This window comes from Triticum dicoccoides, chromosome 5B (genome assembly GCF_002162155.2).
Source record: "Triticum dicoccoides isolate Atlit2015 ecotype Zavitan chromosome 5B, WEW_v2.0, whole genome shotgun sequence".
In the NCBI taxonomy this organism is placed as follows: Eukaryota; Viridiplantae; Streptophyta; class Magnoliopsida; order Poales; family Poaceae; genus Triticum; species Triticum dicoccoides.
Window position 1 is genome coordinate 556,942,322 of NC_041389.1, and position 26,188 is coordinate 556,968,509.

The following is a 26,188-nucleotide window of genomic DNA, read 5'->3' on the forward strand; positions in this document are numbered from 1 at the left end:
ACCCGCACAATGGCGCGCCAAGGATCTTAGTTTTGGGGGTGCCATAATTTATATATACAATATAACTTATTTTTATTGAGAGAAAACAACACTATATAGATCATAACACATCATTACACAAAGTACCCCGAATACAGTCTACATCCGACATTACACCTGTTGGGAATATTCCCCACTGTTGAGACCCGATATGAGTATGACCCGGCCCTGAGCTTTGACTCTTAGTAAGTCACATCATTTCCGGGTCGTGACAAATTGCCATGACATTACTGTAATTTTGAGGGTAAAAAAGTCATCCAAACTGCACCATAGGATCAAGATCGTGTGGCAGTTAGGGTGCTTCGCTGCCAGTTTCTACCCGGCGAACGTTTTCCCCAGGATAAACCGCGTGTGGCACCTGAGGGCATCTCCAGCCGTTCGGCCCCCCAGGGCGCCTAAATAGAGCGGCCTGGGGGCGTGCCAGCGCTAGTTCGGCCCCTAGGGGCGACCTAGCTCCCAGTCACGCCCCCACGCGCCGGCCCCAGGATGCGGGAAATTTAAACTTGGTCGTTCCCGCTCTCAAAAGACGCCGCAAATCCGGCGATCGGACGTAGTCTGGCGTTACAAAAAATAGAGCGCCACCGCCGCAAGTTCGCGTGCACAACGATTCACTCGGCGGGGTAGGCTTCAGGCGTTGGCGGAGTCGGCGTGCGCGGGCTCGTCGGTGTCGGAGCTGCTTCGGTGCTGGGCTGCGTCGGCGCGGCTTCGGCACTGCTGGGCGGCGATGTAGAGGCGTCGTTCGGGCTTGGCGTCCGTGTGGTCGTCGGCGTCGTCGGCGTCGTCGGCGTTGCCGTCGGTAGCTCGTTCAGGATGAGGCCGCGCTGCACCAGGTACCACGCCTTGAGCTTCTCGTCGTTGCTCTGGAGCATGTCCGCCCCGCCCATCAGAAAAGCCATGTCGGTGTTCCTCTTCTTCGCGGCGACGTTCGTCCGGAGCAGGTCGAGCTTGATGGCGTTGTTCTTCATTAGCGACGACCACCGTGCCTCGGTCTTCTCTTCGCGTAGGACGGCCCGGGCCTGGGCGTCGGCGAGGCAATGCTCGATGGACTCCTGCACTTGCGCGGTTGCCGCGTCAGCGCTTTCCCCCTTCTTTGCCAATTTGTGGCCGTCTGGCCGCCCCTCTGACGCGCCCGGAGTCGTCGCGTCCGGCTTGTATGTCTCCTTGGCCTTGTCGAGGGCACATCGGACTTCCACCCACTTCTCGCACTTGTCAATGCGCTTGTAAACGTGGAGGTGCTTGAAGTCGGCGTCTTGGTTGTCGCCCCGATACATGGCGAACATACGCAGCAGCTGCGCGAAGGGACGAACAGTTGGCGGGCGGCGGGCGTAGGGGACGAAGATATGCGCGCGAACGGCGTGCGTACCTGATCCTCAACGCTGGCGCCGCTCTCCGGGCGAGCCGCGACCTCCTCGACGATTCCATGCCATTTGTTGCACGCCAACTGGATACGCCCCCAATGGTTCGCCATCGCCTTGGAGCCGCGCTGCATGTAGACGCCTTTGAAGTAGGGGTCGACGAGCTTCCGCTCGTCGAACTCGGCCTTGATGCGGTCCCAGTACATCTCCAAGCTCTGGTTCGCGCCGGTGGTCGGGTCGAGGCAGACGACTTTCCATGCTTCGGCGAGGCATTCCTCCTCCTTGGACGTCCACTTGATGCGCGGTTCGCCCGACCTAGCCGCCCGCTTCTTCTTCTTCTGGCGCCCCTTGGTCGGAACAGGAGCCGGCTCCTCCTCCTCCTCCTCCTCGTCCTCCTCCTCCTCCTCGGGTTCCTGCGCGTCATCGCCGTAGACGTAGCCGAGCTCGGCCTCCATGTCGCCGTTGAGGTCCACTACCTCGTCCTGGGTGGCGAACCCGGGAGACGCGACGGCCGCGGTCGATCCTGTCGCGATGATGTCCTCCATGTCGGCTCCCGTGTCGTCGGCGTCGCCGAGGTGCGAGAAGGGTAGCGGTCCACCGTAGAGATGGGGCGTCGGTGTGGACGCGTAGGCGGCGGGCGGCGAGTAGTTGTATGGAGGGTACTGCACGCCGACGAAGGCGGGCGAGGGCGTGCGCGTAGCGGGGTGACCATGAGGGAAGGTCACGTTTGGGTTGAACCCACCGTGCGCGTCGCCGTCGGTGTAGCCGGGCGACGATGAACCCCATGGAGATCCGGCGCCGTGCTGTCCCCAGGGCGCGTACTGGGCGTGGCCGACGACGGGTGGATTCATCCCCGCCTGGTCGACCGATGAGGAAGACGCCGCCGCGCGCGCCGCGTTGTCGCGGGCCTTCTTGGCTATGGCCATGTTCCGCCTGTCGGCGGTGACTGCTTCGCGCCGCTGAACTTCCACCCTCCACTCGGCGTTCGACAGGCCCGGTGGCTTCGATGGCGGCGCCCTCGGCTTCCTCTGCTTCGGCTGGGCCACGACGCCAGTCGCGGTTGCCGCAGCGCGCGGCATGGCGCACTTCTTCGGCGGCATGGCGTACTTCTTCGTGGCGAGCTGGAGGGGGTTTGGCGGGAGAAAGGGAGAGAATGGCGGGAGGAAGTCGAGCGAGCGGGAGAGATGCGAGGGAAAAGTGTCAAGAAACGGCGGGAAAAGGCCCTCGGGTCGCCTCTAGGGCGGGCCCACGCGCCTTTTTCGCTTGTGCCGGCTCCCCAAACGCCCCAGGGCGCCGGGTTCGGCCTGGGTCCGCCGGCACCAGTTTTGGTCCGAACCGGCGAAAAACGGGCTTCTGGGGACGCGACTGGGTCTTTTTTTGGCGCCGGTGCGGCAAAATCGCCTGAGAAGGCCTGTTGGGGACGCCTCTGGAGATGCCCTGAGGCCGCTGCGGCGTTTCCCCGTCGAGCCGCGTGGCGTGTCGGCCCGGCCAGCCCCAGCCAGCACCAAAGTCTGTAAAGTCTCCGCGCGACGCGAAGTAATCACATCATCCTCTCCGTCCTTCCTTCCCCAACCCAACCCCCGGACCAGAGCAAGAGAGAGATTTCCCCCGATTCGATCCGATCAGATCCGAGATCTCCATCCCTGATGGCGTCCCGGAGCTGCACCTTCCTGGAGATCCTGCTCGCCATCATCCTGCCGCCGCTTGGTGTCTTCCTCCACTACGGCTGCTGCAGCGTAAGCAATCCACCCCCTCTTCCCCTCCCCCCTGCTACCCTCCTCGACTGGCTGGATCCACGCGACCCGGTAGGTTCCCAAACGCGAACTTTGCGGTCGGGCGGGCTTGCGCGCTGGCAGCCGCCGCCCGAGTAGCAGGCGAGTCAGGCGACCGTCCGACCGGTGGTTCGAGACATATTTGGGCGGCGGTTCCCCTTGGCTGCGATCGCGAGGTCCCCTGAACTCGCGCGATTTCCTGTCGGTGACGCGTAGCATAGCATTGCTCTAGCTTGGGCCTGCGGTTTCCTCGGTGTTTTAGACCTGCAAATGACCTGCAGGTGACGCCTAGTATTGCAGGTATTAACATACTACTGTATGGTTCAGGGCTGGTATGTTTTACTTATGCTCTAGCTATGGAATTATGCAGGCCCTGCTGGTTGCTGCCATGCCAATGAGAGCAGATTGAATCTGTTTTACACGTTTTTTGAGTAGCTGCGTTCAAGAAGGCATTCAGTCCATTTGTGGGTTCAGTCGTCGTCTAAGTAGGAGGATAATATGTACGGTGCATGTCGCTAATGTCTGAATTTTGTTTAGAGAAAAGGCCTCTCCTCTCAGTCCCGCTTTATATAGAAAGCAAAACCACGCCATCTGCTGGGGGCCTGGGATTACCCTCTCTCCGTTCTTACTACATTGTATTGCGCTTCGCTTCAAGTGGTTATATTCGACCCCATTGTTTATTTATACTACCCCCTCCATTCCTAAATATAAGTCTTTTTAGAGATTTCACTATGGACTACATACGGATGTATATAGACGTGGTTTAGAGTGCAGATTCACTCATTTTGCTCCGTATGTAGTCCATATTGAAGTCTCTAAAAAGACTTATATGTAGGAACGGAGGGAGTAGAAGTTATGTGCATAGCCGGCACGGTAAATTTGTCTAAGCACTACAATCTGTTCCTCGTAAGAAGAGCAAGTTGCTCCGATGATTCACTGGATTAATCTTGGATCCTGGAATGGATAGGTGATGCGCAAGCACGTTCTGTGTGGCGCAGAAGGAGCAGTTCAGTGCTATTGTTTTTTCTCGATCCTGATAGCATACTAACAGTATTGGGTCATCCTTTCTGTCTTGAACAGATGGAGTTCTGCATCTGCCTGCTGCTCACCATCCTGGGCTACATCCCCGGCATCATCTACGCGGTCTACGTGCTTGTCGCGCTCGGCTCGGAGGAGCGGGATCGGGACTACGACACCCTTGCTTAATAATCCTGCAGCAACTCGTATTGTGTGATGAACCTCTCGCCTGGTAGTTGCGAATCGACGTCGTGTGTTCCCATCTGGACTGTGTAGCGTGCCTTCTTTCTGTCAGCCTGTAAATGCTTAAACCATCCTCCCCTTCGCTTTCGCCGTCCTGTAATTCTGATACAACCGAATATATTTCAGCAGCTCCGAAGATTTATGCCAGTGGTTTACGTGAGCAGGGCTATGAACAGGAGTTACGATCCTAGGAATTCCTGCCACTGTTGTTGTGTGGTGATCTTTGTTCAGTCGGACCTAATTTTGTGTGCTATACTTCATTGCTGATAGGAACCACACCACCCATGTCAACTGTGTTTCTTTTTCCTTTCTTTTGATTGATAGAGCAAATGTGTTGTTTTCAAAAAGCTAGGTCAGTTTTACATACATATGTCGCCAGAGATGAAGCTGTAGAAGTTTTAGAACCGTCACTGTCGTTTTTATGTTTGAGAGATTTGCAGAGTTTTCTAGAAAGGACCATTCCCAAACTAACTCAAGTGGGCAACTGACACTGCATCAGCAAGATTAGATGAGTGGCTGGAGCGGGAACCGACGAGGTTTCTCAAGCAAGCGGTAGCTCTTTGTGCCGTTTGTCGAGGTAGCCGAGAGCGTGTGTGGTGGAGCCGTGGTCGAGATAGCCGTGTGAAGTATGTTGCGATCGATGTCGAGTCGGGGTGGGGGTGGCTGGTGTCGAGGAAGTCTTCGTGGAGCCGCGGGCGCAAGGAAGCGCCGAGTCAGTCATGGGTGCGGTGATGTCGAAGTAGTGGTGCGCCGAGAAGAAGATGTCGTTGACGACTCATCGTGCCGGGGTTGCCAAACCCGGGGACACATCGTGGACGAAGGCACGCATCGGTGTTGCCAGCATCGGGCATGCGTAGACGGACGAAGATGAAGTTGACGAAGCGCCGCACAAGGCTTGCCAGGCCCGTGGACACGTCGTGGACGAAGGCACGCATCGTTGTTGCCAACACCGGTCATGTGTAGACTGGGTCCTGCACAAGCTGTACGCCATGTCAGAGAAGTCGGAGAGGCTAGCAGAGAAGGACTCGACGATGATGGCGGCGCCAATCGGCGCGAGGCCGATGTCGCGCGCGATTGTCGGAGTAGATGAAGTGGTCGGGGTAGATGACGTCGACGATGGCGACGCGCTAGTGCTGGATGAAGACGAAGCAGGTGGACGGGCGACGGTGGCGGCTGCGAGGGTAGCGGCGACGACGACCAAAGAAGAGCGGCGACGGCGACCTGATGGCAGCGGCGGCGGCTAGGTTAGGAGCATGACGAAGATGCTCGAAGTAGGCGAGGAACCCGAGAACGTGACGAAGACTGGCGTGGACGGTGGCGTTCCCGCGCCAAGGGATGCGGCGTGTCGCATACCACGGGAAGTCGACGCACGGGGACGGCGGAGTGGACCGCGGGCCACCGTGCTACGGCCAAAAGGGGGGATGCGGCGGCAGCAGTCTGGTAAGGGCGATGTCGGGAAGACCTCGGGGCGGCGGCGGGGACCGCGGGTCGTGGCGCTACGGCCTGACAGGGCGATGCAGAAGCCCGGGTCAGTGTAGCCACAGGGACGACCTCGGGAGATCGCAGAGACCGCGTGCCACGCTCGCTACGACCCGATGGGGCGACGCAGTGGCAGCACGCAGGTCGATGCAGCTGCAAGGAGAACCACAGGATGGCGGCGCTGCAGCCCGATGCTCGATCGGTGAAGGACGTGTTGAACTCGGGGACGATCTTCACGGGACTTGTGGAGGCGCGCGCAACCGACAGGCCAGGTCGATCGCGTGGCGTATATGAGGCGGATCACGGCGGCGAGCGGGTGATCAAGCCGATCGTGCAGGAGGTAGGGGACGTCGCTCGAAGAAGGTGGGGTGGCGGCGGAGTCCAAAATGCGGCCGACGATGACGGACGACGTAGGATGACATGCGGAAAAGCGCGTCACCGCCGGCACCCGCGATGCTAAAACAACGCCGGCGCCCGGGCAGCAAGGCTCGAGCGACCAAGTAGCAGCGGCGCCCGAGCTGAGCCAGCCGACGAGCCTGACGCAGCCGGGGATGAGGTCGGCGAGGCAGATCGCAGGGCCGCCGTGCATACGCGGCGGAGGCGGGTGGCGTGGATCGATGGGCGGGCCGGCGCGAGCGGTGGCTATGATGGGTAGCCGTATAGCGCGAGGCCATAGGGTCGGGGCGACGCAGGAGTCCCGGTCGGAGCATGGCGGAGACGGCCGACGCAGGGCGATGGGTAGGCCGACGCGCGGATGGCGGTTGGCCCTGACGGGTCGGCTCGGCGCACATGACCGCTGGGTCGGAGGAGACGCCGCGTGGTTGCGCCGGGGTCGAAGTAGAGGCGTGGGGGGAAGGGAGGGTCGACGACGGCGGCGGATTGTTGGGAAACATAGTAATTTCAAAATTTTCCTACGCACACACAGGATCATGGTGATGCATAGTAACGAGAGGGTAGAGTGTGTCCACGTACCCTCGTAGACCGAAAGCGGAAGTGTTAGCACAACGCGGTTGATGTAGTCGTACGTCTTCACGATCCGATCGATCAAGTACCGAACGCACGGCACTTCCGAGTTCTTGCACACGTTCAGCTCGATGACGTCCCTCGAACTCCGATCCAGGCGAGCTTTGAGGGAGAGTTCTGTCAGCACGACGACGTGTTAACGATGATGATATTCTACCGACGCAGGGCTTCGCCTAAGCACCACTACGATATTATCGAGGTAGATTATGGTGGAGAGGGGCACCGCACACGGCTAAGAGATCCAAGGGATCAATTGTTGTGTCTCCATGGGGTGCCCCTGTTGGGGAACGTAGCAGAAATTCAAAAATTTCCTACGAGTCACCAAGATCTATCTATGGAGAAACCAGCAACAAAAGAGAGGGGAGTGCATCTACATACCCTTGTAGATCGCTAAGCGGAAGCGTTCAAGAGAACGGGGTTGAAGGAGTCGTACTCATCGTGATCCAAATCACCGGAGATCCTAGTGCCGAACGGATGACACCTCCGCGTTCAACACATGTACAGCCCGGGGACGTCTCCTCCTTCTTGATCCAGCAAGGGGAGAGGAGAAGTTGAGGGAGAGCTCCGGCAGCACGACAGCGTGGTGATGGAGCTTGTAGTTCTCCGGCAGGGCTTCGCCAAGCACTACTACTACGGAGGAGGTGTTGGGGAGGGAGAGGGCTGCACCAGGGGCTTGGGTGAAGCTCCCATGCGCCTCCCCACTATATATAGGGGTGGAGGGGGCTGGTTTCTTGCCCTCCAAGTCCATTGGGGCGTTGGCAAAGGTGGGAGGAACGAAATCCCATCATTTCCTTCCCCACCGATTGTTATCCCCCCTTTTTAGGGATCTTGATCTTATCCCTTCGGGATATGATCTTATTCCTTCTAAGGGGGGTTCTTGGTGCGCCTTTACCAAGAGTGTGGGGCCTTTCCGCCACTACCCACGTTCATGTGGGTCCCCCCATTCTAGTGGGCCCCACTCCGGAACCTTCTAGAACCTTTCCGGTACAATACCGAAAAATCACGAACATTTTTCGATGGCCAAAATAGGACTTCCCATATATAAATCTTTACCTCCGGACCATTCCGGAACTCCTTGTGACGTCCGGGATCTAATCCGGGACTCCGAACAACATTCGGTAACTGCACACCAATTCCCATAACAACTCTAGCGTCACCGAACCTTAAGTGTGTAGACCCTACGGGTTCGGGAATCATGCAGACATGACCGAGACAGCTCTCTGGCCAATAACCAACAACGGGATCTGGATACTCATGTTGGCTCCCACATGTTCCATGATGATCTCATCGGATGAACCACGATGTCAAGGATTCAAGCAATCCCGTATACAATTCCCTTTGTCTAGCGGTATTGTACTTGCCCGGGATTCGATCGTCGGTATGCCGATACCTTGTTCAATCTCGTTACCGGCAAGTCTCTTTACTCGTTCCGTAACGCATCATCCCGTGATCAACCCCTTGGTCACATTGTGCACATTATGATGATGTCCTACCGAGTGGGCCCAGAGATACCTTTCCGTCAACCGGAGTGACAAATCCCAGTCTCGATTCGTGCCAACCCAACAGACACTTTCGGAGATACCTGTAGTGCACCTTTATAGCCACCCAGTTACGTTGTGATGTTTGGTACACCCAAAGCATTCCTACGGTATCCGGGAGTTGCACAATCTCATGGTCTAAGGAAATGATACTTGACATTAGAAAAGCTTTAGCATACGAACTACACGATCTTTGTGCTAGGCTTAGGATTGGGTCTTGTCCATCACATCATTCTCCTAATGATGTGATCCTGTTATCAACGACATCCAATGTCCATGGTCAGGAAACCGTAACCATCTATTGATCAACAAGCTAGTCATCTAGAGGGTTACTAGGGACTTGGTGTTTTCTATGTACCCACACATGTATCTGAGTTTCCTATCAATACAATTATAGCATGGATAATAAATGATTATCATGAACAAGGAAATATAATAATAATAACTAATTTATTATTGCCTCTAGGGCACATTTCCAACAGTCTCCCACTTGCACTAGAGTCAATAATCTAGTTCACATCGCCATGTGATTAACATTGACAGGTCACATCGCCATGTGACCAACATCCAAAGAGTTTACTAGTGTTATTAAACTAGTTCACATCACCATGTGATTAAGACTCAATGAGTTCTGGGGTTTGATCATGTTTTGCTTGTGAGAGAGGTTTTAGTCAACGGGTCTGCAACATTCAGATCCGTATGTATTTCACAATTCTCTATGTCATATTGTAAATGCTGCTTCCACGCTCCACTTGGAGCTATTCCAAATGGTTGCGCCACTATACGTATCCGGTTTGCTACTTAGAGTCATTCGGACAGGTGTTAAAGCTTGCATCGACGTAACCCTTTACGCCGAACTCTTTATCACCTCCATAATCGAGAAACATGTCCTTTATTTACTCCAAGGACAATTTTGACCGCTGTCCAATGATCCATTCCTGGATCATTCTTGTACCCCTTGACTGACTCATGGCAAGGCACACTTCCGGTGCAGTACACAGCATAGCATACTATAGAGCCTACGTCTGAAGCATAGGGGACGACCTTCGTCCTTTCTCTCTCTTCTGTCGTGGTCGAGCTTTAACTCTTAACTTCATACCTTACAACTCAGGCAAGAACTCCTTCTTTGACTGATCCATCTTGAACACCTTCAAGATCATGTCAAGGTATGTGCTCATTTGAAAGTACCATTTAGTGTTTTTTTTGATCTATCTTCATAGATCTTGATGCTCAATGTTCAAGCAGCTTATTCCAAGTTTTCTATTGAAAAACACTTTTCAAATAACCCTATATGCTTTCCAGAAATTCTACATCATTTCTGATCAACAATATGTCAACAACATATACTCATCAGAAATTCTATAGTGCTCCCACTCACTTCTTTGGAAATACAAGTTTCTCATAAACTTTGTATAAACCCAAAATCTTTGATCATCTCATCAAAGCGTACATTCCAACTCCGAGATGCTTACTCCAGTCCTTAGAAGGATTGCTGGAGCTTTGCATATTTGTTAGCGTTCTTCAGGATTGACAAAACCTTCTGGTTGTTTCACATACAACCTTTCCTCAAGGATATCGTCGAGGAAACAATGTTTTGACATCCTATCTGCAAGATTTCATAAATCATGCAGTAATTGCTAATATAATTCCAACAGACTCTTAGCATCGCTACGAGTGAGAAAGTCTCATCGTAGTCAACTCCTTGAACTTGTCGGAAAACATCTTAACGTCAAGTCGAGCTTTCTTAATGGCGATACTTACCATCATTGTCTGTCTTCCTTTTAAAATCCATCTGTACCCAACGGCCTTACGACCATCAAGTATTTCTTCCAAAGTCATGGATCCTCTCTCGGATTTTATGGTCTCGAGCCATTCGTCGGAATCCGGGCCCAACATCGCTTCTCCATAGCTCGTAGGTTCATTGTTGTCTAGCAACATGACCTCTAAGACAGGATTGTGTACCACTCTGAAGTAGTACGCGTCCTTGTCGACCTACGAGGTCCGGTAGTGACTTGATACGAAGCATCATGATCACTATCATCAGCTTCCACGTCAATTGGTGTAGGTGACACATGAACAACTTCCTGTGCCCTTCTACTCACTGGTTGAAGTGATGGTTCAATAACCTCATCAAGTCTCCACCATCCTCCCACTCAATTCTTTCAAGAAAAACTTTTCCTCGAGAAAGGACCCATTTCTAGAAACAATTACTTTTGCTTCCGGATCTAAGATAGGAGGTATACCCAACTGTTTTGGGTGTCCTATGAATATGCATTTTTATCCGCTTTGGGTTCGAGCTCATCAACCTGAAACTTTTTCACATAAGCGTCGCAGCCCCAAACTTTTAAGAAACGACAACTTAGGTTTCTCCAAACCATAGTTCAAACGGTGTCGTCTCAACGGAATTACGTGGTGCCCTATTAAAGTGAGTGTGGTTGTCTCTAATGCCTAACCCATGAACGATAGTGGTAATTCGATAAGATACATCATGGTACGCGCTATATCCAATAGGGTGCAAATATGATGTTTGGACACACCATCACATTATGGTGTTCCAGGCGGTATTAATTGTGAAACAATTTCCACAATTTCTTAATTGCGTGCCAAAGCTCGTAACTCAGATACTCATCTCTATGATCATATCATAGATATTTTATCCTCTTGTCACGATGATCTTCAACTTCACTCTGAAATTACTTGAACCATTCAATAATTCAGACTTGTGTTTCATCAAATAAATATACTCAGTATCTACTTAAATCATCCGTGAAGTAAGAACATAACGATATTCACTGCATGCCTTAGCACTCATTGGACTGCACACATCAAAACGTGTTACTTCCAACAAGTTGCTATCTTGTTCCATTTTACTGAAAATGAGGCTTTTCAGTCATCTTGCCCATGTGGTATGATTTGCATTTCTCAAGCGATTCAAAATCAAGTGAGTCCAAATGATCCATCTGCATGGAGTTTCTTCATGCGTATACGCCAATAGACATGGCTCGCATGTCTCAAACTTTTCAAAAACGAGTGAGTCCAAAGATCCATCAACATGGAGCTTCTTCATGCGTTTTATACCAATATGACTTACATGGCAGTGCCATAAGTAAGTGGTACTATCATTACTATCTTATATCTTTTGGCATGAAAATGTGTATCACTATGATCGAGATTCAATGAACCATTCTTTTAGGTGCAAGATCATTGAAGGTATTATTCAAATAAATAGAGTAACCATTATTCTCCTTACATGAATAACCGTATTGCGATAGACATAATCCAATCATGTCTATGCTCAATGCAAACACCAAATAACAATTATTTAGGTTTAACACCAATCTTGATGGTAGACAGAGCAGGCGATGCTTGATCACATCAACCTTGGAAACACTTCCAACACACATCGTCATCTCACCTTTAGCTAGTCTCCGTTTATTCCGTAGCTCTTTTATTTCGAGTTACTAACACTTAGCAACCGAACCGGTATCTAATACCCTGGTGCTACTAGGAGTACTAGTAAAGTACACATTAACATAATGTATATCCAATATACTTCTATCGACCTTGTCAGCCTTCTCATCTACCAAGTATCTAGGGTAATTCTGCTCCAGTGGCTGCTCCCCTCATTACAGAAGCACTTAGTCTCGGGTTTGGGTGCAACCTTGGGTTTCTTCACTGGAGCAGCAACTGATTTGCCGTTTCATGAAGTACCCCTTCTTGCCCTTGCCCTTCTTAAAACTAGTGGTTTCACTAACCATCAACAATTGACGCTCCTTCTTGATTTCTACATTCACAGTGTCGAACATTGCGAATAGATCAAGGATCATTATATCTATCCCTATTATGTTATAGTTCATCACGAAGCTCTAGTAGCTTGGTGGCAATGTCTTTGGAGAAACATCACTATCTCATCTGGAAGATCAACTCCCACTCGATTCAAGTGATTGTTGTACTCAGACAATCTGAGCACAAGCTCAAGATTGAGCTTTTCTCCCTTATTATGCAGGCTAAGAAAATCATCGGATGTCTTATACCTCTTGACGTGGGCACGAGCCTGAAATCCCAATTTCAGCCCTCGAAACATCTCATATGTTCAGCGACATTTCAAAAATGTCTTCGGTGCCTCAATTCTAAACCATTTAACATTACCAAACTATCATGTAGTCATCAAAACGTGTATGTCAGATGTTCGCAACATCCACAGACCACGTTCGAGGTCCAGCACACCGAGCGGTGCATTAAGGACATAAGCCTTCTACTGTCCGCATAATTTCTACTGTCAACTTTCAACTATATTTTCTCTAGGAACATATCTAAAACAGTAGAACTAAAGCGTGAGCTACGACATAATTTGCAAAAATATTTTGACTATGTTCAGGATAAACAAGTTCATCTTATGAACTCCCACTCAAATAGACATCCCTCTAGTCATCTAAGTGATTACATGATCCGAGTCAACTAGGTCGTGTCCGATCATCATGTGAGACGGACTAGTCATCATCGGTGAACATCTTCATGTTGATCGTATCTACTATACGACTCATGCTCGACCTTTCGGTCTCTTGTGTTCCGAGGCCATGTTTGTACATGCTAGGCTCGTCAAGTCAACCGAAGTGTTTCGCGTGTGTAAATCTGGCTTACACCCGTTGTATGTGAACGTTAAAATCTATCACACCCGATCATCACGTGGTGCTTCGAAACGACGAACTTTCGCAACGGTGCACAGTTAGGGGGAACACTTTCTTGAAATTTTAATGAGGGATCATCTTATTTACTACCGTCGTTCTAAGCAAATAAGATGCATAAACATGATAAACATCACATGCAATCAAGAAGTGACATGATATGGCCAATATCATTTTGCTCCTTTTGATCTCCATCTTCGGGGCTCCACGATCATGATCGTCACCGGCATGACACCATGATATCCATCATCATGATCTCCACATCGTGTCTTCATGAAGTTGTCTCGCCAACTACTACTTCTACTACTATGGCTACCGGTTAGCAATAAAGTAAAGTGATTACATGGCATTGTTCAATGACACGCAGGTCATACAATAAATTAAGACAACTCCTATGGCTCCTGCCGGTTGTCATACTCATCGACATGCAAGTCGTGATTCCTATTACAAGAACATGATCAATCTCATATATCACATATCATTCATCACATTCTTTTTGGCCATATCACATCACATAGCATACCCTGCAAAAACAAGTTAGACGTCCTCTAATTGTTGTTTGCATGTTTTACGTGGCTGCTATGGGTTTCTAGCAAGAACGTTTCTTACCTACGCAAAAACCACAACGTGATATGTCAATTGCTATTTACCCTTCATAAGGACCCTTTTCATCGAATCCGATCCGACTAAAGTGGGAGAGACTGGCACCCGCTAGCCACCTTATGCAACAAGTGCATGTCAGTCGGTGGAACCTGTCTCACGTAAGTGTACGTGTAAGGTCGGTCCGGGCCGCTTCATCCCACAATACCGTCGAAACAAGATTGGACTAGTAACGGTAAGCATATTGAACAAAATCAACGCCCACAACTACTTTGTGTTCTACTCGTGCAAAGAACCTACGCAATAGACCTAGCTCATGATGCCACTGTTGGGGAACGTAGCAGAAATTCAAAAATTTCCTACGAGTCACCAAGATCTATCTATGGAGAAACCAGCAACGGGAGAGAGGGGAGTGCATCTACATACCCTTGTAGATCGCTAAGCGGAAGCGTTCAAGAGAACGGGGTTGAAGGAGTCATACTCATCGTGATCCAAATCAGCGGAGATCCTAGTGCCGAACGGACGACACCTCCGTGTTCAACACACGTACAGCCCGGGGACGTCTCCTCCTTCTTGATCCATCAAGGGGAGAGGAGAAGTTGAGGGAGAGCTCCGGCAGCACGACGGCGTGGTGGTGGAGCTTGTAGTTCTCCGGCAGGGCTTCGCCAAGCACTACTACTACGGAGGAGGTGTTGGGGAGGGAGAGGGCTGCGCCAGGGGCTTGGGTGAAGCTCCCATGCGCCTCCCCACTATATATAGGGGTGGAGGGGGCTGGTTTCTTGCCCTCCAAGTCCATTGGGGCATTGGCAAAGGTGGGAGGAACGAAATCCCATCATTTCCTTCCCCACCGATTGTTATCCCCCCTTTTTAGGGATCTTGATCTTATCCCTTCGGGATATGATCTTATTCCTTCTAAGGGGGGATCTTGGTGTGCCTTTACCAAGGGTGTGGGGCCTTTCCCCCACTACCCATGTTCATGTGGGTCCCCCCCATTCTAGTGGGCCCCACTCCGGAACCTTCTAGAACCTTCCCGGTACAATACCGAAAAATCACGAACATTTTCCGATGGCCAAAATAGGACTTCCCATATATAAATCTTTACCTCCGGACCATTCCGGAACTCCTTGTGACGTCCGGGATCTAATCCGGGACTCCGAACAACATTCGGTAACTGCACACCAATTCCCATAACAACTCTAGCGTCACCGAACCTTAAGTGTGTAGACCCTACGGGTTCGGGAATCATGCAGACATGACCGAGACAGCTCTCTGGCCAATAACCAACAGCGGGATCTGGATACCCATGTTGGCTCCCACATGTTCCATGATGATCTCATCGGATGAACCATGATGTCAAGGATTCAAGCAATCCCGTATACAATTCCCTTTGTCTAGCGGTATTGTACTTGCCCGAGATTCGATTGTCGGTATGCCGATACCTTGTTCAATCTCGTTACCGGCAAGTCTCTTTACTCGTTCCGTAACACATCATCCCGTGATCAACCCCTTGGTCACATTGTGCACATTATGATGATGTCCTACTGAGTGGGCCCAGAGATACCTTTCCGTCAACCGGAGTGACAAATCCCAGTCTCGATTCGTGCCAACCCAACAGACACTTTCGGAGATACCTGTAGTGCACCTTTATAGCCACCCAGTTACGTTGTGACGTTTGGTACACCCAAAGCATTCCTACGGTATCCGGGAGTTGCACAATCTCATGGTCTAAGGAAATGATACTTGACATTAGAAAAGCTTTAGCATACGAACTACACGATCTTTGTGCTAGGCTTAGGATTGGGTCTTGTCCATCACATCATTCTCCTAATGATGTGATCCTGTTATCAACGACATCCAATGTCCATGGTCAGGAAACCATAACCATCTATTGATCAACAAGCTAGTCATCTAGAGGCTTACTAGGGACTTGGTGTTTTCTATGTACCCACACATGTATCTGAGTTTCCTATCAATACAATTATAGCATGGATAATAAACGATTATCATGAACAAGGAAATATAATAATAATAACTAATTTATTATTGCCTCTAGGGCACATTTCCAACAGCCCCCTCCCCGTATATAAAGGAGTAGAGGAGGGGAGGGCCGGCCCTCTCTTGGCCGCGCCATAGGGGAGTCCTACTCCCACCGGGAGTAGGATTTCAAAATAAATTTCAATTATGTTAGAATTCATTAATATTACACATAATCTGAAATCTCATAATCCGAAATAATTTCCAAAATGTACAAAATTTCTGAAATTTTGCCTATTTTGCACCATTGCTCCCTAATGAGGTCGATTAGCGGCCGCCTCTACCATCACTTGACCCCGCGACCGAGCCGAGCTGCTGCTCCTTCAGAGCTTTTTTGCTTTCGGACGGCGCGACGATGGTAGAGGCGTCGAGAAGACCACCCCAAGGCCATTCCTAGATGACATGGCGACCACCTTGGCCCCTATGAGCAGCCGACCAGATTTCTCTTTCCTTGCGCACTAGTTGTTCGACCAAAAGCCTCAAAGGAAAAAAAATCAGTTTTTCGTTCTTTTTGTTGCGATATGCGAGTAGATTGTAATGAAAAGTATTGAGTTGTAGATGAGTTAATTCGGATCCTCTCTGTGAGATGATGCCTCCTCCGAAGAAGAATATGAGATGGACGAAGACGAAGGCACTGCTTTGATCATGATAATGTACATGCATAAGAGATCTCATCGAAGAGTTGTGGACATAGAATGAGCAACAAACAACTAACTTCATCTCTATGTTTTATGTCATGTGTGATGAACAGACGACACTCCACGCAAGATGCATGCACGATTCACAATCAGATGGATGTGGAGCACTTTATGCTACGACTGAATGGCTGGATGTGGAGCGTCGTTCATGCATTGTTATAAAAATGTGGTGTGCATAGCAGCTCTCATTGCTATATACTCCCTCCGTTCCTTTATATAAGGTGTATTTGTTTTTTGATGAAATTTCAGAATGTAAGGTGCATTTATTCTAATTCCTTATAATTCCCTTGTTAGACCTCCAAAAAAAGGAAGAGTATCTCTCTCTTGATTGTCTGTATCTCTTCTTGTAGGAAAAGAATGAAAGTATCTTTCTGTGGATTGCATGTATCTCATACTTTCCTCGACTAATTGATTTACTTGCCACTAAAAAATGAAATTGCCAAGGATAATTTCATACTAACATGTTTATAATTTCGTGTCTTGTTTACCATGCCAAAAATAATACACCTTACATAAAGGAACGAAGGGAGTATTACCCATGACGAGCAGTATGAGTGCATCATTGACACACGCCTAGATGTCTGCTCACAAGAAATGGACGCAAGCCGACTAACCAAACACGACTAACATTTTGACATCTTCGTAACCTGACACGACACACAACAACAAGCAATTAGTGTGTCTTGACAAAGAAAACGGACTCGCTTATCGGCTAGTCAGTTCCAGAAGATGTGCTGACGTCTGTCAACAATGCAAACCGTCCTGTGATTGGATGGTTAGATGGACACACTATTAGGGAAAACCTTATACACAGAAGCTTAATAGTAGCGCTTTTTAAAAGGCAACGCTGCTACTAGATATTAGTAGCGCTCGACAGAAGCAAGCGCTGCTACTGTGATCTTACCAGTAGCGCTCTCGTTACAAAAGACGCTACTACTATAACTGTCAGACCGTTGGCGGCAGCCCAGGCATACTAGTAGGGCTCGTTTGCAAAAAAGCGCTACTGCTATTGCTAAATTGACCAAAAGTTTAGTCCCACCTCGCTCCGCATACATAATATTTACCAGCTTAAATATGGTGCTTCCCAAACTATCACAACCAATTGGTCTTCATTGAACTCCATGTGTAGGATCTATGGCAATATGAATCCTCGCCTGTACCTATACAGGCGAGGATTTATACTGACAATTTAGATTCTACAAAAAAATCAATGATGACCAATGCATTTTTTAATTTGATGCCTGTTTTACATGCTAATGATCATAGCCTTAGTAGTAGCGCTGCTTTTGAAAAAACGCTACTGCTAATGATTATAGCAGTCGCGCTTTTTACTTGCCAACGCTACTACTATGGGTATCTTATCTTATCCGCGCGTGCGGCCTCACTCTCCCCTCACACTCTCATCGCTCGCCCACTCCGGCCGCCGCGCGCCGTCGCCCACTCGCCCACCTTTTCGCCCTCATCTCCCCTCCCTCTCGCCGCCCTCCTCCTCTCCCCTCCGATCACGTCGCCCCACCTCCATCCTCCGCCCCTCCTCCGTCCTTCTCCTTCCTCCTTCCTCCCCCGTCGGCCTCCTCCCCCACCGGCCGACCTCACGCGCCGGCCCACGTCCCCAGCTGCCCCCCTGCTCGGTCGTCCTCCACCGAGAGGTACTCCTCCTCCCTCCTCCCTCCTCCTCCCTAGTTAATTTTGAACTCTAGCTAGTTGAAAATTTTAGGTTAGATCTTAGAATAATGTAGTAGGTTATGATCTTAGGTGTTTAATTTTAGGATAATGTAGTATAAACCCTAGCTAGTTATGATCGAACCATGTTCAAAATGTAGGTTTTTAATTAGGTGTACTTAATATAATTTAGGTATTTCAGGTGTTTAATCTTAGAATAATGTAGTATGAACCCTAGTTATGATCGAACCATGTTCAACATGTCAAATTTGTTGTTATTTTTTAGTTAAAACATTTATTCCCGGATCGACGTTGACGATGCCTATCCGGCACCCTCGTCGTCGACTCGACGGAGGACACCTGCTTGATCAGAGGGGCCATGTCCGGGACTGGGCTCCGCCGGGCTGGTACTGGGAGGTGCTACATTCCGGGCGGCGCAGCTTGGTGAGGACCCGTCGTTGACCCGAGCCTTCTTTGGTGGCGGTCACGTGGGCCAGTTACAATGCAGAGGCTTGAGGACCCCGTGGAGGTGGTACGTCACCGTGTCAGCGAGGAGGACGAGCACGTCCGTCGCTATATGGTTGCGTTGGAGGGAAGGTTCTCCAATACCTGACAGGTTCTTCAGGGATCTCACTGGAGCTATGATCCTGTGATGGTTCCTTCTCTTTGGGTGTCCACCTCCCATGCCGATACCCGTCGTTCGCTAGGGTTTTAGCTATATTAGTGATGTTATATGTATGATACTATTCGAGATGTATTAGTGATAATATTCAACGATGTATGGACGAAAGAGATGATTTAGTTTTGCTTATTGAATGCATGCTAATTTGAATACTTATTTATTTTACGATTTGGTTTTGCTTATTGAATGCTCAAATTGGAAAACTACTCCTACTTTGAATGCCCAACTGGCCGGCCATGTTTGCAGGTTACACCTCCGAGTGGCCTATGCTTTGCCGGAGTGTTGATTAATTTTCGTTCCAGCAAATTTCAGGCGCTCGATATGTCCTTTTTTAGCAAAGTTCATGCCGGATTTTTCCATGAATTCTGGCATGACTTGTGCTAGAATGTATAGGAAATATAGAGTGGCCTGAATTTTCTAGAAAGATAATTAAATGACATATCAGGTTGACTTTAATTCTGTCGAGGCCCCATACATGACAATCAAAAAATGAGTGAGGGAGTGTGTCCACCATATGTGAGAGAAGAATAATGCCGACTGTTGTCGTGGGGGTCGCTTCTCCTTCATTCCCGTGTGCTAGACATTTTGGTTTAATGCACTCGGGATGAAGGGAGGAGCGACCATCACCAATGGTCGAATATATACACCATGTGAGCTGAGAGTTTTCAAAAAAAAGACTCGACGGACTGATAGTCAACCCGTGCTGATAATAATGATCTAATTTAGTTTTTATAGTACATATATTGAATTGTACAAGTTTAATATTTGAATTATGAACCTCTACTTCCTCTACTCCCGAGTAGTTGCCTTCGACTGATTTTCAATGTTTCAAATATGAACATATATAGGAAATGTCTGACGACGAAAGAAAATTTGGTATGTGTGAATACTGTGAAGACGAGCACGACATGTGCGGCAGGCCTTACCTAGTTGGTGGTAGGCGCTTCAGCTCGTGCTGGATGAGAACTTCGAAGTGGATACAGTAAGTCACAACGACAAGTCTTTTTTCGTAATTAAGCATGACTTCTGCTACTTTTGCTTTTTTTGCTTCAACTTATAATTTTAATTTTTTACAATTCTACTAGTGTATCCCCTGTCATGCAAGAATCTTTGTTTTGGATAAGATTGGTTTTAGTATTATGGAAAGTATGGAGGTAAAGAAAGTTCACTTGAGGACCGAGCATGGTTATACTTTTGCCGCAAAATTATACAATGCAGACACCTACTCCTGTTTTGAATGCAAAAATTGGGGAGCACTATGCAAGGCTTATGCATTTGAGCCTAATATGATTATCACCTTTGATATTCGTCCGGAAGATGAATTTGAAGGTAATATAGACATCTGGGTCGATGTGCAGATGCCTCCAGTTCTACCATTATGTGAGTTTCTCAACCATATTTATGTCTTGGATATTGTTTATTCAAAAATAGTTAACAACTAATTTCTATTGACAACTTATTTTCATTCAAGCAAACCTGTCCGACACTTGGTAGACATGACCTACTATTGTCCCGGGGTTGAACTAAACTGCGAGGAGATAAGTCATTATGTTTTATGGCTTGAGGATCTTCATACTGTGAAGACAAATTATTTTCCTGGATTTGAAAATCTTAGTACTGAAAGCGTGCGACCAATAGTGTTCGTACTGAACTACAGTCACATCTATTTAGGAAAGATGGTAAGATGTTTACTATTTTTCCTCTGTGCATCTTTTGCATACATTATTTTTTAAGCTAAACTTCATTGCTAAGTATGTTACTACGATGTTCTTCAACAGGGACTTCCGATGATAGTTGTGCCTCAGTGGATCGAGGCTAAAGGTCTCATCTCCATGGTTAGCATACGGCCAAGACATCCTATAATGCACATCAGTGCATTCAGGATTTATAAAAGAGAGCAAGTGTTAATAGTCAAAGACTGGTGTCGGTGTCAAAACCGACGGATCTCGGGTAGGGGGTCTCAAACTGTGCGTCTAAGGCTAATGGTAACAGGAGACTAGGGAGACGGTGTTTACCCAGGTTCGGGCCCTCTCGATGGAGGTAATACCCTACTTCCTGCTTGATTGATCTTGATGATATGAGTATTACAAGAGTTGATCTACCACGAGATCGTAGAGGCTAAACCCTAGAAGCTAGCCTATGATTATGATTGTCCTTCCCCTACGGACTAAACCCTACGGTTTATATAGACACCGGAGGGGGCTAGGGTTACACAGAGCCGGTTACAGAGAAGGAGATCTAATATCCGAATCGCCAAGCTTGCCTTCCACGCAAAGGAGAGTCCCATCCGGACACGGGACAAAGTCTTCAATCTTGTACCTTCATAGTCCAACAGTCCGACCAAAGTATATAGTTCGGCTGTCCGGATACCCCCTTATCCAGGACTTCCTCAGTAGCCCCTGAACCAGGCTTCAATGACGATGAGTCTGGCGTGCAGATTGTGTTCGGCATTGCAAGGCGGGTTCTATCACCGAATACTCCAAAGTAATTTTCGAACACTTAAGTCGTGTCCGGCTCTGCAAGACAAATTTCACATACCACCGTAGAAAGAACAATAATCCACAAATCCAACCTGCTAACAACTCTTTGTAGCGTGACATTAGGCCACGACCCGGTCATTATTCGGACTGTTTTTCACAACCAGCTACCGCACATATTGCGAGGCGGTTTCCTTGGCACGTCTTTCGAAGCAGAGATCGTGTCCCCTTATCACGGGATCCTCATCAATACGGGTGCGGGTAACCCCACCATGCCTGTTGGCATGACTCTGTGTTTTTAGGCAAGTCCCAAACGGTTATGCTAGGGACGCTTCATATTATCCCCCTTTATAGAGGGGTCGAGGCCTATCCCTTTCTTACCACGCTTGCGCCCTTCCGCATCTCGAGTTACAACACTCGAAGCTCAAGCTTAGGTACTTCGGATCTTCAATCATGTCCGGATCCAACCTTCAAGGTCGGTGGATGGCAGAGGAGGACATTGCGAAGCTCAGGGAGGCCAGATATTTGACCGCCGACGTCAAGCACAGGCTTCCTGCCCCTGGGCAGGTCATCCCTACTCCCGAACCCAACGAGAGTGTTGTATTCGTTTCTCACTTCCTCCGAGGCTTATGTTTCACCCTAGATCCCTTCGTGAGAGGGCTCATGTTCTATTACGGGCTAGATTTTCATGATCTAGCTCCAGATTCCATCCTTCGTATCTCGTCGTTTATCGCTGTGTGTGAAGCCTTCCTCCACATGACCCCACACTTCGGCTTATGGCTCAAGACCTTCAATGTGAAGCCGAAGGTGATCGAGGGGGGACATGCGGAGTGCAGAGGCACTACAATAAGCAGAAACGCCGATGCTCCATGGCCAAAAGGTTCCTTCCCAGAGGTGTCCAATCTGTGGCAACGGAGGTGGTTCTACGTCACAGCTCCCCGAGGCACAAAGTGGGTGGCTGCCCCCGTCGTCCGCCCGGGCCCTCCGCCTCAACTGGCGTCGTGGGCCAACGTGGGACTGGACTGGGGGTCTGTTAATGATGTACCGACATTGCAGAGTTGTATTCAGGAGCTTCTTGAGAGGGATATCGATCTTGTCAGAATCATTCAGGTAATGCTAGTTCGGCAGGCCCTGCCGTGCAAACGTTGGCCTCTTCGGATGTGGGAGTTTAATCTAGAAGGTCCACGAACCATTCCGCACTTCTTTGGCATGACGCTCGAAGGGATGTATAAGTTATTCTTCGGACCACAAGTAAGGTGTCCGGACACCACCGAGGATGCGGGCCTGAGCTGCAACCGCCCAGATACCCAAGTAAGTAACCCTGTAACCGAACACTTCATTTATGTTTAATACAACATTATTCTGAAAACTTGTCCGCCGTCAGGATTGGCTCAGCAAGGCGGAGAGGATTATGTGTCCGGCCCCACTTTCCGAAGGCTCGCCTAGTCCTGCAATAGCCAGGATGCTTAGATGTGTGCTAAGCCAAGTGCCTTCGGGGAAAGGGGAAGAGAGAAATAGAGAAGCCGAGCTCCACACATTGCACATCCAAACCGGGGGAATTACCGTCTCTACGAAGGAGGATAATCGGGGAGGTAAATCCAAGGTTTCCTCCCCCCGCGGGAAGAAAAGGGCCGCCTCCGAAGACTTGGAGACGGAGGTGCCTAAGCAAGGGAAGAATGCTTCATCAGGGGGCCCTGCCCCAAATGGCGTCCTTACCGCACCATGCCCGCAAACGGGCCAGCCCTCCACCGAGCTGTAAGTTAATCGTAACTAAAAAGCTATTGCTTTTTTCCTCTGAGAACAATAACCAGGATCTATCTTTTGCAGTCCGGCTAGTAGCTCGTGTGAACATAGTTGGTCTTCGGGGGATCTTCTTCCGGAGATGATGGAGAGTGAAACCCCACCCGCCTCTCTGCCCCATGGAGCGGGCGACCCTGAGGTGTCGTCACGGAGGAGTCCAGATCCGTCGAGGCCGGAAGCTAACACTTCGTCCACTCCGAGCCCGGCGTGTTTGGCTCCCATGGAGGGCAGTGAGAAGGGTCCGGGACAGTCCGGCGCCCGGCCGAACATACTGACGGGCCTCCTGGAGCAAGCTGCTCTCTCGGAGGATCACCGTACGTTAATGGGTACGGTGTTGGAGAAGATCTCATCCGCCACAAGCGGGTTAAATGAAGCTTTTGGAAGCCTGCTCAAAGGCTTTGAGGTACGCAACGAAATACATAATTTTTGGTTGTACCGCACACACTAGGTGTGCTCCTTATAGATAGTAGCCCCTGAGACTCTGGTTGCCAGCCCTAGGTGGCAAATGGAGGATCACACTTTCAGGTAATGATCATACTGCATTCATGCGCAAGTGCTTAAGGGTCCGATGGTAGACCGGACTGCTGAATTCGCCGAACTGAGGCGACAAATTGATGTGGTATCACGCTTGTAAACAAGCGGCTTGACGAGTCACAGAGTATGCGCTCGTTTTTTCCTTGTTTGTTTAGGAAATATTAAGAGGATTGTAATGTTAATATGGTATGATTTGGCTGCAGGCGGAGCTGCTGCCATTGAGGCCCTGAGGGCGGAACTTGCCCTAGCCAAGGAACAAGCCCAAGCTAGCAATGCGGCTGCCCTAAAGGCGTCCGAAGATTTGAGAGCCGATCAGGCTGATCATCGCCGAAGCAAAGAAAAGATAGCCGAGATGGCTGTGGAGCTGAGGGACGCCACCGGCCGGTATGAGCTTGTCGAGAAGGAGAATCAGGCAAAGTCGGCTGACCTGAAGAAGGCCCTAGATGCGGCTAAGGAAACGCGCTCTGAAATTAGAGCTGCGTGGGAGGAGCTTCGACAGGCCAGAGATATCGCGGTTGGAAGCCCCTATTTATTACAGATGAAGTTTGGAGACCCAAAGTACGCTCTTCTGGATCAACTTTTGAGCGCTGCAGGCGCGTATGCAGATCTGGCAAAAAGTGCGGCTGATGCGACCAAGTTCTTCAAGGATCAAAAAGATAATGACATAGAAAGGCTGTTCTGGTCGCAATTCCATGCTTTGACGCGCCCGTTGCCATTGAGTGAGAGAACAACCGCTATGGCCGAGCTCCATAGGTTGTCCGATCTTGCAATGAGGTCTGTTATAGACCATCTATGGCTAAAGGGACCAAGGCCGGGCAGTTATTTTGGTTTAGTGCAACAATTCCTTGGCGCTGTATCGAGAATCGATGCCATGAGGAGGTCAGCATGCATAGAGGGTGCGCGGATGGCTCTTGCCCAGGTTAACATTTTGGGCGGATATGGAGGCCACCATCATTGCAACCCAGAGTCCGGCAGGAAGCCAGGACCCAGCCGAGAACTATTTTGAGCAGGTCATAGAAGGTGCCCGTATGATAGAGTCTTAGTGCCCGAAGAGTGTCATGTTCGAGTGACAAGTCGTTTAATTGTAAAAACAATTCTGTGTTAATTATAACGGCTGTGTTTATACTTCCGCCAGAAAGTTTTATAGTGCCTCCCGTGCGGCCGTTTATGTATGTATATAACCTGAAAGTTAACAGTCGTTGGCTTCAGCCCCCATGCATATAATGTGGGGGTGTTCGAGAAAATGTGCGTAATCACACTTAATCCAACGTCTTGGTCCATTAAGGAGGTGATCGCATGTCGAACTAGGCAACCGGACTATATAGCTGTAACACTTTCACTTAGCCATAGGAGTTTGACGATGGGGCTACTATGTAGCCCCTAGTACCTCCGCGTTCATCCGGATAGGGGCGTGTGTGTACATGACCGGGAAACGGTCCTTCGTTAATGCGGAGGAATCCTAAAGATCCCGATGAGTCCTTGAATGGTTGACCAGTCTCTTGCTATATCATGACAGTCAGTTTTCGGCTTTCTCTACTGAGGTGCTCATCCAAAATAACCAGGGCACAATCACAGTAGTTCTCCTTTGGCCGCCTTAGCTGATAGAACGGAACATAAGGCCGCAAACCCAGGAGCCGGGCAAACCCAACATTTGACCAAAGACATGATTAGGAGCTGATGCATATAAAGCCAAACTCGCGACACCGAACACTCTCGAAGGTATTCGGACTTTATAACATATACTGGGTTGAGCAACGCCCTCGATTATGAACCCTGTATTTCCAGGTACGGGCATTGATCTGTCGTGGCGAAATGCCTATAACGCCAGTATCCCCTGTGGGTGTATTGAATACCCATGGGAAGTCAAGCAACAAGAGATAGTAAAGAAGGTCTACACAGGGGCTTAATCTAAAGAGAAACCTTTGAGCGGGGCCCTGCTGCACGTCTGCGCCTTTGTCTCTGTTGTGCCGTATCCTGGAAGGGTGTCGCACGAATAGTGTCTGCAAAAACGAAAACTCATGTAAAAGAGTAAGCGTGCGAAAGGTTGTTTATTCTCAATGAATGTTAAAAATGTGAGATATTGGCATATTAATAAGGTCACGCCGAATTGTGGGCCTTATTACATGTTTGTAGCCCTTGGTACCATCTATGGGGGTGTATGTATAGCACCCAGCTCAGGTTTATCCGAGCTATTACTAATGGTGGTGCACCGGACTCATCTAGCCGTGTCCGTGGTCTTAACGACCGATCATGCGCTCTACTGGGAGAGGCCGCTTAGTGTCCGGCTGCAAGAGCCGCCACATACTCTTCCACATGTGAGGAGTGCTCCGTGTTTCTGCTAACAGTGATGACACCATGTGGACCGGGCATCTTAAGTTTAAGGTAGGTGTAGTTTGGTACAACGTTGAAGCGAGCGAAGGCCGTTCTTCCAAGCAATGCATGATAACCGCTGCTGAAGGGAGCAATGTCGAAGAGTAATTCTTCGCATCTGGAGTTGTCGGAGAACCGAATGTCATCTCTAACATGAGGGAGCCCCTGCAGCGGGTCTCA

The 26,188-nt window shown here is 49.4% G+C and overlaps 1 protein-coding gene across 1 annotated transcript; it reads left to right on the plus strand.

Moving 5' to 3' along the window:
• The first annotated feature begins 2,903 nt into the window (after window positions 1-2,903).
• Window positions 2,904-4,629, plus strand: LOC119311584 (hydrophobic protein OSR8-like). The gene is made up of 2 exons (XM_037587238.1): window positions 2,904-3,130; window positions 4,247-4,629. Exons 1-2 carry the CDS (start codon window positions 3,041-3,043, stop codon window positions 4,370-4,372), a joined length of 216 nt encoding a protein of 71 aa, XP_037443135.1. The 5' UTR covers window positions 2,904-3,040; the 3' UTR covers window positions 4,373-4,629.
• Window positions 4,630-26,188: the final 21,559 nt, after the last annotated feature.

What these genes read in the sequence shown, in the direction of transcription:
- LOC119311584 (XM_037587238.1), top strand. Translation starts at nt 3,041, where the DNA reads ATGGCGTCCCGGAGCTGCACCTTCCTGGAGATCCTGCTCGCCATCATC. An exon ending in TCCACTACGGCTGCTGCAGC is followed by an intron (nt 3,131 to 4,246) that starts GTAAGCAATCCA and finishes TGTCTTGAACAG; the next exon opens with ATGGAGTTCTGCATCTGCCT.